The sequence below is a fragment of the Bombus pascuorum genome, chromosome 11, assembly GCF_905332965.1.
Source record: "Bombus pascuorum chromosome 11, iyBomPasc1.1, whole genome shotgun sequence".
Classification (NCBI taxonomy): domain Eukaryota; kingdom Metazoa; phylum Arthropoda; class Insecta; order Hymenoptera; family Apidae; genus Bombus; species Bombus pascuorum.
Window position 1 is genome coordinate 11818289 of NC_083498.1, and position 13146 is coordinate 11831434.

At 27.8% G+C, this 13146-nt stretch overlaps 2 protein-coding genes across 6 annotated transcripts; both read right to left on the bottom strand.

Annotated features, from left to right (window-relative positions):
• Positions 1-1071: 1071 nt before the first annotated feature.
• Positions 1072-10517, bottom strand: LOC132912205 (beta-TrCP). 2 transcript variants are annotated; one of them, XM_060969431.1, is made up of 9 exons: positions 10037-10517; positions 5296-5530; positions 4970-5156; positions 4450-4906; positions 3959-4332; positions 3798-3876; positions 3566-3719; positions 3415-3462; positions 1072-3279 (listed from the first exon to the last, which is right to left on the bottom strand). In XM_060969431.1, the coding sequence occupies exons 1-8, from the start codon at positions 10088-10090 to the stop codon at positions 3452-3454; spliced, it is 1551 nt and encodes a 516-aa protein (XP_060825414.1). In that variant the 5' UTR covers positions 10091-10517; the 3' UTR covers positions 1072-3279; positions 3415-3451. The 2 variants fall into 2 exon arrangements, with proteins under 2 accessions (XP_060825414.1, XP_060825413.1); XM_060969430.1 differs by having other exon boundaries at positions 3533-3719.
• Positions 10518-10664: 147 nt separating this feature from the next.
• LOC132912213 (phospholipid phosphatase 5) lies at positions 10665-13127 on the bottom strand. 4 transcript variants are annotated; one of them, XM_060969449.1, is made up of 7 exons: positions 12492-12786; positions 11978-12348; positions 11799-11904; positions 11561-11708; positions 11363-11491; positions 11103-11273; positions 10665-11045 (listed from the first exon to the last, which is right to left on the bottom strand). In XM_060969449.1, the coding sequence occupies exons 2-7, from the start codon at positions 12058-12060 to the stop codon at positions 10879-10881; spliced, it is 804 nt and encodes a 267-aa protein (XP_060825432.1). In that variant the 5' UTR covers positions 12061-12348; positions 12492-12786; the 3' UTR covers positions 10665-10878. The 4 variants fall into 4 exon arrangements, with proteins under 4 accessions (XP_060825432.1, XP_060825434.1, XP_060825433.1 ...); XM_060969451.1 differs by lacking the exons at positions 11978-12348; positions 12492-12786 and adding an exon at positions 13011-13127; XM_060969450.1 differs by having other exon boundaries at positions 10665-11033; positions 11978-12790.
• Positions 13128-13146: the final 19 nt, after the last annotated feature.

Genomic DNA, 13146 nt, shown 5'->3' on the forward strand with positions numbered 1-13146 from the left:
TTATGGAGCTCTTTAATATGTAGTTATAAAAGATTTCTAGTGTTTTATTGTTTGGATATATATATATCATAAATAATTTTTTGAATAATTTTTATAAAACGTTCATTACAAAAATAAAAATTTACAATTTGCAAGAATTATTATAAAATTAAATATGACAAAACATGAAACATATTAAGTGAGACAATGCACTTCTTGAAACTAAATAATTCTTTGAACAACTTTCCAATATTTTAAATGATAGAAAGATATATAATAAAATATCGTTGTTCCTTTTTTAACAAAATTATACATAAATAATTTGATAATTGTGTTATATATTTTTTGTTTCAGCTTGAATTTTTTGCAATAGTATAATGACATGAAATAAGAAACAATTGGGATTGGATAAAAAGTGACTTAATGATGATTTATGATTGACTATGCATCTAATTTTTGTATACTATGTAGCATTGTGTTATGACGATACATAATGCATAAATAATAAAATGAAAATATAATATTCAGATTGGGGCCCTTTTTGCCAAAGTAATTTCTAAATGTTCACAAAATTTTGTAAAACTTTATCTCTGGTAAAGCGATACGTTATTTCGTGCTGTTACATACAAAATTAATATATTAACTTCAAATATATATGAAATACCTTTTCTCATAATTCTGTAGGTAAAATCTTGTAATATTATATATATGTAATGTATTCAAATCTGGAATAATGTAAGTAATAATAATCTGACAAAATTTATCAGGAACTGTATCGTGAAATACTAGTTTTAACGAAAAATAATTAAATGCAGGTAACAGATCGACCATAAATATTGAAAATGTTACCTAAATCTGTAATGCAAATATTAATTTTATTAATATATAATAGCTTTGATCATTAACACTAGCATAGTACATATTCTTCCAGTAAACTTTGCACTTTTAAATTCAAAAAGATTACAGCTTCAATATGTTTATAAAAAATATGACATTTCAAAATAAATTTTCTATTAATCATAATCTGATTTTGACGAAAGTATGTTAAATTTAAGGGATAATGATGGATACTGTTTCCATTAAAATTGCATCTTCTTGCATAGATATTGTATTTCAAGTATAGCTTTTCCACAGCCTTCATATTATTCTTGTGTAATTAATTTCATACATGAAACTTTATGTTAATATTAACAATAAACATCACAATGTTTTCTTAAAGATACTTCTTGTCATAATATTATTTTGAACAAATGTAACATTCACGTTATGATCAAAACTAAATTATGTATAAGACACATTGTCGCTCTTTACGAAACTTTTAGAAATTAAATATCTCAGGGCTTTGTATTTTCTATCTCTAAATAATTATCATAATTTCTATGAAATAAACAATTTTTTGTATAAAGAAATTTTACATATTGGATTCATTGAAGTATTTTAAGACCCCAATCTAAATAAAAAATATATATACTTATATTTTTACATTCCAAAATGGAATCCAAGAAACAGCAATATATAATTAATACTACCTATATATGTACGTATTTAGATAGCTGTAATATAATGAAGTATGTGCTTACAAAGAGATTATCTTAATAACTGTCACAGCTACACTATTTTTCTCTATTATGCTCTATGTTTTTCATTAAATTTTATGAATTGAGAACATGCTGCATACTACAAAAGTAATGTTTGCACTGGAGTCCCATATATACATACCATAAAGTTATAGAAAATTTTTCATGCCACCATTCTAGCTTAAAAATCACAATTCTTTGTACCCGATTTGACTACATGCAGTTCATAATTTTGCATAATATTTTATACTTTTAATGTAAAAATTTGTATAATATTAGAATAATGTACAAGTACTACTAAATATACTATCTGTTACTTATGTAATGCAAAAGTCAAGTAACTTGACATATTTTATCTGTGATATTTAATTCCTTTCTTTTTTCTTTTTTTAAGCACATATTCACAATTTAATTCTCATGCAAAATCTATGATGTATAAAATTTAAAATATATGTATTGAAATCAATATCAAGGATTACATATTTGTAAGCTTGGCTTTGAATTTTTCAATGTGGTCAAAATATCGAATCACTGTCGCAATATTTACTGAAATATATATGTATATATATTTATATATATATTACTATTTCGTGAAAAATTTGAGAAGATATCATGTTTATTCTATTATTCAATATATCAATAAGTAAACATATTTTCCTTAGTGCTACTACTACTATAGGAATAAAAATAATGTCGTTGATAGCATTTATAAAATCTCGAAAATGACAATTATATTTTAACTCATATAATATTGTTCAGAGCACACTTATAACTTATAATTGAAAATGTGATGTAGCTTAAACAAAAGTTGAAACATATGATCCGAGATCATTAGTCAAAACACAATAATTTCTTCACAGCAGCTAAGATTACCTCAGAGTCACTATATTGCTTTTTTATGAATCAATATTTACATCTCGGTATAATGAAACTTTATATTTTAAATGCAAATGGTATTTTATATCAATGACTGTGCAGAGGTTATTAGCTTTCCATTTACTTTTCAATATATAATATAAATTTCATAAAATTAATGTCCATGGAAACTACTATGTCTTCGATTAACGGCTGTACATCTATAATACTAAACATGGGTATAGTAATTCACATTAGCTAGATTTAAAAAGTAATGAAATATGATAGTTATAATAATCCTTCCACATATCAAGACTTGAATGTCCACATTCACACCAGATAAGTACTCCAATCAAACGGCATTTTACAATCTCCTTACTATAAATTAATTACATTAAAAAAAAGAAATTATTAATTTACTATAATACAGCTACCATCTTATTAAGTGTATCCAGCCTAAAAACGTTTTCATTTTCTTTACGTATCGTAAGTCTTTTTTTCATAGTAGTAGGAAAGTGGTCAACTTCTATCATGTCATAGAGCGTAGAAGAATTCCAAATATGGCCAAAGCAAACAATTGTTTACATCCATGGGATGTATTTATGTGATTTTTAATTATACTGTTCGTTACTAAACGCAGTGCGTCAAGCGCATATAAATTAATTCGTAGTTTTATGTGTCACCCCATATATATCCTATTATTGAGAGAATTTCTTTTGCTTTTCACAGCAAATAATAAACCAAAATCAATGACCGTGTTTTGCTGAGATTTTCTTTTTTTTCTAGGCGCTGTTCACACTGGACACTGATTCTTCATTTCCTGCGTACACTACCGTGAACACATTGAACTCGCTCACTAATCACTTGTCTGAAACAAACATACGAATATAACATATCTCTACAAAGTATAGTAACAAGCAAGAAATATTTTATAATTATAAAAAAGAAATTATAAGAAAGAAACTCATATATGAGTTTATCTTAAACAATATATTAAACTTACAATTATATCACAATGAAGGAATATTTATACGGATGCGTCACTCAAATGCTATAAAAATAATTCATAATGTTAGAAAATAACAAATACACGGAAAAAAGATCTTTCTCATCGTACTTACGAGATGGAGATCTAGTATCAGATTGATTCACACCTGATGCACTTATTGTTATAGGCCCACAAGATGATACAGATCCATTTGATGGATTAAAATTCAGAAAATCCCATATTAATATTGTATCATCGTGCGACGACGATACTATCTGGAACTCATCGAACTGAAGACGAAATACACGACCTGTGTGTTCCTATATTGCAGATATATCTTATTACTATTAAAGCCTTTTTATAGAACAGAATCAAATAAAGTATGTAAAATATCTCACCACTAATGTACGTATACAAAGCGAGTTAGTTAGAGCACGTGGATCCAGTGCAGCCACCAAATCCCATACTTTAATTTTTCTATAACATGAAGCAATAAACATGTTATTGTAATACCGTAAAAGACAACATAACATACAATTTAAAAAATTTCTTTACTCACCCATCATAAGCTCCACTAACTATGTGCTTGCTATCAAATCTAATACATCTGACCAATTCGTCATGTCCTTCTAGGACGCGTAAGCACGCACCACATTCAATATCCCATAATCTGATTGTATTATCACTGCTACCACTAACTACTAAGCAATCCTTATATTGCAAACACGCTATACCCCGTTTATGTCCATTTAATGTTCGCACAAATTCGCAAGTAGATGTTTTCCATACTTTAATAGTCCTATCACCACTAGCAGAAACGATATATTTTTCATCGAAATCAACAACATTTACTGCTGCCCTATGCCCCACTAATACCCTTCTTAATGCAATTTCCGTTTGTGATGTCATATCCCATACAGCAATTGAACGATCCTAAATAAAATTAACAAATAGTTATTTTTGTAATTTATGGGATACAAAAATATGTTAATTTAATATAGAAATATGATGTATTAAAATATAAGCTAAATATATAAAAAGTTTATTGACCTTTGAACAAGTGACCATCATGCCATTATTAAATCTGAGATGTAGAACTGCCTCACAATGGTGTATCAATGTATTAACCATTTCTCCAGTATTAGCATCCCAAACTCTTACAGTGCTATCAGAGGAACCAGATATTATTGCTTTGTCATCATACTGTAAACATAAAACAGAACCAGTGTGTCCTGTTAAGACTTTAATGCACTGTAGTGTACTTCTGTCCCAGATTTTAATTGTATTGTCTCTAAGACCAGAGACAATTTTTTGGTCATCATATTGTAAACAGTAAACACCTTTTGAATTTTCACTTCTACAATTTATTCGTTGAAGATTAAATCTTCCCATTCTCCAATTGTTATCTATACTATCAATATCTTTAACTATTTTGGGATAAAGAGATCTATAGAAATTGTGATTTGGGTGGCTTTCCCCCGGCCTTGGCTTGAACAGATACTGAATCCTAAAAACATTAATAAATAAGCAGATACCACAGAATGAGATTTCATAGAATGTATTAACTAACCATCCTCTCCTTTCTGCAAGACCTCTCCATATTGAATCAGTCCGAACTTTGCATTCAATTAATTTCTTCCAAAGCATTCCTTCGCTAATTACTCTGAGCCATTCTTTACATACTAATTCAGCAGCAATTAATGAATCAGCATCTAGATAGGAAAGAATACTTTCTGCCACATGGTCCAATCCTTTTTCTGATAATAGAAATATAAGTTATAAAAGGTCTAATTTATATATATATATATATATATATATATATATATATATATATATATATATATATATATATATATTCCAATATTTAAATAAAATTATCTCGACAGAAATACTCACTTGGTAATAGAGAAATAAAATCTCTCTGCAACATTGGTTTCAGATATGCATTGATATGACCATGCTGATAGTGACACATTCTTGTTAACAATTGTTCAACAAAGTTAACTTGTTCGGGTTCACTCCACTTCTCAAAGAGTTTCATACAAGTTTCCTTTTCTTGCCTATATTGTGCAGATACCCCAGATGGCAGTTCTTTCTTGCGAGTAGGGTCATAAAGTATTGTTATTGGATACTGTAAAAACATTATAAAAATTGTACACATTATAAAGATTTTTCTAATTGAAAAAGTATACTTTTAAAACATTATTTTATTTAAATTTATTTCAGATTTGATAAGAATGCGAAGATATACCTTGATCAATTATACTGTAAATATTTTATATACTTTGAGGGATGCATATAAAGATACTCAGATATATTTTTTATTGTATATTTAAAAACTGTTTAATACATAATACAATTAAATCGTAATAGTTATAAGTATTATATAAAACAGCAGCAAAACTATTAGGTGACACATGTATTTTAAGATAGAGTGTGGTATCAGGTTCTTGACCTCAGATAGACTACACTATACAAAACAATATTAAACGCTCACAGAAATTGACGTTCGAACATGCAAGTTGTCCTTTTTGAATCACGGTACTTTCTATAAATATAATTTATTGATGATCATGCTTTAAAATAAAATCGCAAATAAAATACTTAGAAATTATTAACTAAATACACAATTATTTGTAGCAAAATACGGAACAGTAATACTGTTATTTTTTTTGATTTAAATAATTCATTGCAATATTTGAAATTTGTAATAAAATTTATAATTAGAAGAAAAGAGGAGAAAAGAAAATGGCTTGCTACTTAATTCGTATTAGCGAACGATTTGTATAAAGAAAATTGTATCAACGGACCGTGACCTGCACTAATCCAATATTTCGTGTCTGGCCTACTTGTTAGCGCTTGCCATTTACTTCTGGAAGCGAAAACTCATAATAGACGCATATCTTATTAAGTATTTCGCAATAGAAGTTAAACATTTATATTTGAAAATTCAAACGATTGAAACTCGTTTGCAACATCCTAATGGCAATAGTGAAGAAATATATCATCTCTCGCTACCTTTAAGGGCATAAATCACTCTAATAGTTTCAAGAAAAAGAAACTTTCTTTTTTGTTTTAAGTTTCTTCGAGTTTTAAGCACGTAAAATATTGTGCCAAAAAAATTTATCAAAATTAAAGCTCCTGATGAAGTTACAGAGATGAATAGGCAAATCCTGTCATGCAAAATAGTTTCACAAAGTAAAAGAAATAAGATAATCAAGGCAATCTTTTGTCTCCCACAAGAAAATATAATTCAAATTATATCATATGTACTATGAGATATTGCTGTATGAACCAATAGCTGACTGAAAAAATTAAAAATTTATCTTTATTATTTTTTTATTTTAAATGTTCTTGTTTCCCCCGAAGTGATGGCTAGCCATCGACGTTCTAGCAGAAGAGGTCTCGAATATGACAAATAACTTCACCATTTTGCAACAGATTTAAAAAAAAAAAACTACAAACTAAAATTAAAGGCTAGATTTGTATCATCCACAGGAATCTGAATTTTTTACTATTTAATTACTTATAAAAAGATTATTCGCAATCTGAAGTTATTTTTAGATGCCTCAAGATTATGTATCCCCGTAATATCATTCACCAGAAACTCAAGTTTGATTTTTCGTATTTCTTCAATGATAAAAATAAAACATCCATCAATGTGTCTTTTTATAAAGACCAACACACGAAACTCTATAAAATGCATAAATATATATAAATATATATATATATATATATATATTAATATTATTATATATATATAAATATACATGTGTGTATTGTGCATAGTATGATTCTTCGATTTGAGATCTCATGATCACTCGACTGTAAAAGGTAGCATAGCAACATTGAAGAGTCCTGGCGACCGAGGAGTACACCTCGATCATCTGAAAATGTTTCTCAGTACGGTGTTCCAGTATAACGGGATCGCGAACTCGTGTCGAATCTATGCTCTTTGTATCTCTTTGTCTTCGTACCCCTTACGTGTTCTCTCCATTTTAGCAAGTAGTCACGCAAAACGCGAAAACTTCCAAGTAAATGTATAATACAAATATTATAATAAATTTAAAATTTTCAAGAAATTAATACTAATATACCTACATGCACTGGAATGCTGGTAAAGCATCCTTTCTTAGTTTTTACAGATTAATACGGTCGTATATAGGATAAAAAAATAATATTCTGATATCGATAACAGCAAAGCATATTGGTCGGTAGTTCTTCGAAATACTATCTAACTTATTATCACTGGCATTCGCATATGCGCCAGATTATAAATAAAAGACAATCAAGAATGAATTGTGGGAAAAGATGTTCGTATACTTTGTAGTTTTTAGTGCTTTGTTTTTTATCGTTTATCAATAATAAATATCATAGGCATGTTGAAATCGATGCATGACATATTTACGTGTATGCACATATGATTAGAAAAATATTTTTAAACGTGAAAGTGAGACGCATCAATCAATAGAAACATAAAGTTTATTAGTGGAAAAAACCCATGAAAAATAATGTACACTTCGAAATATGTAACAATGAATCACGGGAACGTTTCGAAATTTCCTGTCGTCCTTGATTATGAATACTTACGGCATTAAATTTCAGAACACTTTTTTGTCCCCATAAATATAAAACAAAGGAAAGTTCTAAGAACAATAAGTTTCTAGAATAAAATATACAAAAATTCACGTATATTTGAGTTTATAAAATTTTATAAAGATCGCAAATTGATAATCGCGATGCATCACTTTCTCGTTATTCTTAAGTAGTTATTACCATTTTATTTTTTTATACACATTTGAATGAGAATAAAACGATAAAGAAAATTAAAAATGCGCATGGTAATGTAGTAACGAGTGAAACCGGAATGATGAGTCACTAGCACTAAATAGAAGAGTAATACTTTTTTTCGGCAAGTCACGTACTTATAACTTGACAACACAATATAAAGTTCATTTACATTGGCCAACGACAGACGTACTTTAATAAGATAATGATAGATATAACTTTAATTATAATACAAATATACTCGTATATCTATCTCGTATGTCTTTTTCTATCAATATAAACTCTATTAAAGATTATGTAAATATGTGAAATATGTAAAAAAAAATTTACATTTATCTTTAAAAATTCCTATATTTGTATCTATATACAAAGTAAAAGATGTATTGATAAAAACGATACTACATAAATTCACAAGATCTGACGCAAGGATTGCAATCGATTCCTCTTTCTCTCTGGCGGTCTCCTCGAAGTACACGTGTTATAGTTTAACTTAAACACAATACACGGATGGATCGTTAAATCTTTGTATTCATCTACACACTAATCGTTTTATATTTTATCTTGAAGATAATTAATCATTATTGTAACAAATAATGCGTATCAAACAAATATTAAAACAACAAATTTTTTTAAAATTATTCCAGCAGTTGAATATAAAAATTGCAAACTATTCATTCCTAGACAGTTTTGGCTTATATCCAATTGTACGTACAAATCAATATCACTGTAACATTAAACGAAAAAAAGGACAATAAAGATTAATCGTTAATTTTTATAACGATTGTGACTCGTATAAAGAAATAAATTTAAGGGAATTAAACTGTAGATTCTACTCAATCGTTTACAATACTGTTACGATGAGTGTAATGCAACTTAGCACAAAATTTAAAAAGGGGAGCTAAAAAAAATAAAGATTGTAAAAGAGGAGAAACAAGAGAGGAAAGGTAAAAAGGGAATTAAAACATTGATCATGTAGTAGGTTGTTTCCAGTCTGCAAAGCTTGGAGATTAGGATTATGTTTAAACGATCTATCCTTTGTTCTGACAACGAAGACAATCGTGTCCGGTCAAGTTTATGCTATTCAATATTAACTAACTAATAATTTTTCGATCAAATATATGTGGCAACTGTACAATAACATAACAAATTAAAAAATAAATTAGTAAATAACAAGTTAATATTACGATTTTCTAGCAATCCGAAAATAAAATCATTACATTTTATGCTGTAAATATTCTTATTTTATGTTAGAAATTTACAAAAATAAAAAATTTAAGAAAAGGTATTGTTCAAACAAAAGTAATAATATGAATCGAATATACGAATAAATATTGAAATATTTATAGTAAAATTTAATAATAATCATACGATGGCATAGTAAGTATAATTTATACTTTGTTTAAATAAGAATATATAAATATTTCGAGTCATATTGTTTAAGATATATCTGTGATTCTAATCAAATCTTAAATATTTGTAATATTCTGTAAATAACATAATATATACTAGTATTGATTTGATCAAATAAAAGAAATTAAAAGTGATGCAATCTTAATTTCCGTCAAGATAATAAGGTAACTGTCATTAGATGTACATAAATATCTTGATATAAAAGAGTTTAGAGAAATGACCACGATCATATATGACAGCACACAATCGTATTCTATAACCTCTCGTATACATAAGATATTTCTACAATTAATAATTTTCTTTGGGAAGTGCATATTAACAGATATAAGCTTTGCAGAAAATAACGGTCGATCATAAAATATTAGTGAATTTCTCCATCATAAGGAAACATAAGATGGCGGTAGGTTTCAGGTCAAAAATACTACTATGTGTTGCGTACCTGAAGATTCGTGTTTGTGTCTTCGATAATCTCATCCGTTTCCATGTTTATCATTTTCACATGCAACTGGCACAATATAATTGATTCAGACGATACAACCGGATCAATTTGGCTGGAAAAATTCTTGTAAAAAGGATAAAACACCGTTTGAACACTAGCGTTTGACTATTCAACACGACTGACGACGCTCATGAGTCTTCGCCATGTACAGGAAGTTGAGACAACATTTCACCAACACAACAGCTCGTAAATAACTATGTCACTTCACAAATCCAAGAAACCTGATATAACCATTAATTTATATGGAAAATGTGTATTAAAATCCTATACGTAAACAATATGAGAAATTTAATGTTAATCTCCTTCAGAAACGTACGAAATATCCAAATGAATTCCAAAATTCATCAAGATATATGCACGACCAACCATCAAGATAAGAAGCTCACGAGAAGCACTAACACCACTTTACACCACCGACTTCATCACTGCTTCTGTTTAACTTAAAATCAACTTGATGGCGCACCATACGCAAAATTTCCAAAATGGCGCATATGCACAATATATCCATCTCTGTTGTACCCGCGCATATTTCAAAAACACTATTTCGAACTGTTTTAAATAAACCTCATTTCCATTAGAACAAGTCCTTTTTTATTGATTAAATTGATATTTTTAAATGATACAAGGTGCATATTTACAATATAAATGTATATATTTATATTATTTATCGTATTTATAAATAACTCATAAAAGGGAAAAATCAACAAGTAAAAAATAAAATCATAGAATTATTGTGATTTAAATTATTGTAATAATTTTAATACTTTAGATTCTTTTATTCATTAAATCCATTTGATTTGTTCATTTTTGTTTCTTGCATTTTCCAACTGAATTTGATGAGTAAGGGCAGCATATGGTTTATGGCATACCTGTGAATCTAATGGTGGATAATAGTGTCTATAACACATATATGCCAAAATGTATCCTATTATTGAGCCTGCAACCACATCTAATATTTTTGGAATTAAAATATTTATTTATTGATGCAATAAATAAATATGCTTACCTTGCCAGTGGTGATGATAATCGCAAGTTCTACTCAATGCAATTAAGAGAGCAATACAAATTGGTAATACAAATGCACATAATTTCCATGATTGTCCTTTACCCATTAAACTAAATGTATGTAATTTACCAGCTATATACAGCGCAATGAAACCAAAACTTGCAAATGCAACTGAAAGATAAATAGATTTTTCAATAAAATGTGAGGTTTTCTATATAGTTTATATAACTTGATAGTTTATACTTTATCTTTTAACATACATGAGGAATGACCACTTGGAAATGATTTCTTTCCATCTTTTATAAGAACTGGATTTCCATTACATTTAAAATCTGGATTTGTTTGTCCATCAGGAAAACATCTCCAAAAGAAATCTGGTCTGGGGCGACCTAGCAAAAGGTATTATCTATAAAAATAATGATACTTTCAAAACAGAATCAACATTTCGCAATTCTTACCAACAACAAGTTTTATAATATCTGTAATGACACCATTAAATCCTAATGCTAAAGTTACAGATAATACTGCTTGATAAATGTCAGTTTTGTCTTTATAAACCGAAAAGACAAATAAGATTACTATAGCAGGCATTATAAAAACCAGAGGCTAAAAATAAATATATAAATTAATTTATATAAAATATAACTATAATTTTAAAATATGTATAATAATGCTTTTTCATATGGAATATATTACCCATAATATGGTGGTTGGAACATATGATTCAGTCCTTGGATTTTTATACAACCATAATTCATCTTCATGAATTTTCCTAGTAAATGGTTCGGCATTTTCTAATTCACTGTTCACATAAAAAAGTAGTACATTTATATGTATAACCATTACATTGCTATAGTAGACTAAATTTAACTTACATAAATAATCCCACTAAGACAATTCGCAATAATATGTCAAACCAATATTCTGCTAAGAAATCTTTACCACGTGTCATAGCCATTATGAATTCAAAGTGAATGCAGTATAAATATTGTACAAATATGTACAAACAAATAGTAAATTACACAAATTCAGATGATTCATTATACAAGTATGCAAATGTGTATGTATACAGTTGTATATTTGAATAGAATAAATTATTAATTGTTATTATATACTCATTGGTTTTAAAATTATCTAAAAAAGTGTATGTTTCTAATTATTACAGAAATTCCACTGGAAATATATGAGCAATTCAGTTTCATCGCCAACCTCCTTCAACATTGGATTGAAGCTGAGACACTTCTTTCTAAAAAGTAAATATTAATCGATCGTTTACAGATAATTTAAGACATTAATTTTTTTAAATTGTATGTTAACGCTGTATAACATTTCAATCCCAATATATAAAACATTAAACTTTAATTACACTATTTCGATTTGAATACTAACATTCAATTTGATATCACTGTAGAATATACTATGTACTATGTATATTATGGTATATTCATTTTTTTTGTAATGATAGTAACATAGCTATAAATTGAAAGTTTCTTGAAAATTGGACTTTATTGTAAAATATATTATACTTCACATTAAATGCTTGAATTTTTAAAAATATTTTCCATGTAAAATATGTTCTTTTCCTATAGGCTGTTTGTAAAATTATTTTTGGAATCGTCGAAGAAATTTTAAGAAAACGTAAAAATTTAGCTTAACCTTACAATTGTAGATTGATTGGTTAGCGCATCATAGATGTCACTAGACATTCATTGTTTTGAATACTATGCATTACATAAATTGGAATTCTGTGTATCTACCAGGTAGGTAGGTACATTTAATCTTATTAATTTTATTTCTTTTATTTCTTGCATTTTGTCAAATTACATATCATGGAAATCAATGCATAATAACACATTGTCTCAATAAAATAATTATTCTAAAATTGATGCAATATACATCTGTATGTACCTATCTATACATTTACAATGTCCTTGCTCCACATGTGTTCTTCCATTTTCTTGTATTAAATCGCAATACATCACTTTTTGTTGTTTGGAACAGAGCTGTATATCATTGCAAGATAATTACTATTGTGATATTACAA